This window comes from Gavialis gangeticus, unplaced genomic scaffold, assembly GCF_001723915.1.
Source record: "Gavialis gangeticus isolate Ggan-Ray unplaced genomic scaffold, GavGan_comp1, whole genome shotgun sequence".
NCBI lineage: Eukaryota > Metazoa > Chordata > Crocodylia > Gavialidae > Gavialis > Gavialis gangeticus.
Genome location: NW_017729032.1, coordinates 141,953,672 through 141,954,383, shown reverse-complemented (window position 1 = coordinate 141,954,383; position 712 = coordinate 141,953,672). Strand labels below are relative to the sequence as shown.

General features: G+C 73.0%; 2 protein-coding genes across 3 annotated transcripts in view; one reads left to right on the top strand and one right to left on the bottom strand.

The window, feature by feature from the left end:
- The window catches only part of TMCO3 (transmembrane and coiled-coil domains 3), a 70,698-nt gene extending 70,382 nt beyond the window's left edge, over positions 1 to 316 (bottom strand). For both annotated transcript variants that reach the window (XR_002098816.1, XM_019524059.1), the window contains exon 1: positions 70 to 316. The gene's annotated coding sequence lies outside the window, so the exon portion shown is untranslated. The remainder of the gene's footprint in view (positions 1 to 69) is intronic.
- Positions 317 to 594: 278 nt separating this feature from the next.
- The window catches only part of DCUN1D2 (defective in cullin neddylation 1 domain containing 2), a 53,744-nt gene continuing 53,626 nt past the window's right edge, over positions 595 to 712 (top strand). Inside the window, exon 1 of the mRNA XM_019524066.1 lies at positions 595 to 681. Within this exon, the coding sequence (XP_019379611.1) occupies positions 679 to 681 (3 nt within the window). The 5' untranslated portion in view covers positions 595 to 678. The remainder of the gene's footprint in view (positions 682 to 712) is intronic.

The following is a 712-nucleotide window of genomic DNA, read 5'->3' as shown; positions in this document are numbered from 1 at the left end:
GAGGGGCCACGGGCTGTGTGTAGGCCCCCTCCTCACCCCCCCAGCAGGGAGCCGCGCGCCTGCTCCTACCGCGACGGCGGATCCCAGGCACGGCCCGCGTCTCTAGCTACCGCTTCCGCCCACACCTGCAGCGGGAGGAGCCGAGGAGGAGGGCGTGGAAGGGAGGGGGCAGGGCGGGCGCTGCCACGTCATCTGCAACAATCGTCCCAACTGCCGCGGCCGGGGACAGGGGGAACGGGGACCGGAGGGATCCACGGCCACGCCCTCACCGAGCGCCGGCGCGGCCCCTTTAAGCGCAAGGCATCCCAGGCTTGGTAGAGCCCGGCGTCGCTGAGGGGCGCGGTGCACCACGGGAGTTGGAGTCGCCGGCTCTTCCCGCCCATCCCGTGCATCACGGGAGCCATAGTCACCGGTTCGCCCGTGGCGGCGCGGTGCACCACGGGAGTGGTAGTCCGCGCCGCGCTGGGCAGCGCCAGGCTCGCGCACCGCCTGCAGCGTTCCGCCAGTGCCGCGCAGGCGGAGGGGGGGGGCTACTCCTGCGCGGCCCCCGCGGCCCCCTTTTCCCCCCCCTCCACGCCTAGCGCCCGCTCGCGACCGGTGATAGGTGGCTGGGCCGCGCCTGCGCGGAAGGCGACGGCGGCGCTAGGCAGTGAAGTTGGGCAAAGCACCGGTGATAAAATGGTAGGTGGGAAAAGCCTAGCCTGGCCTGGCC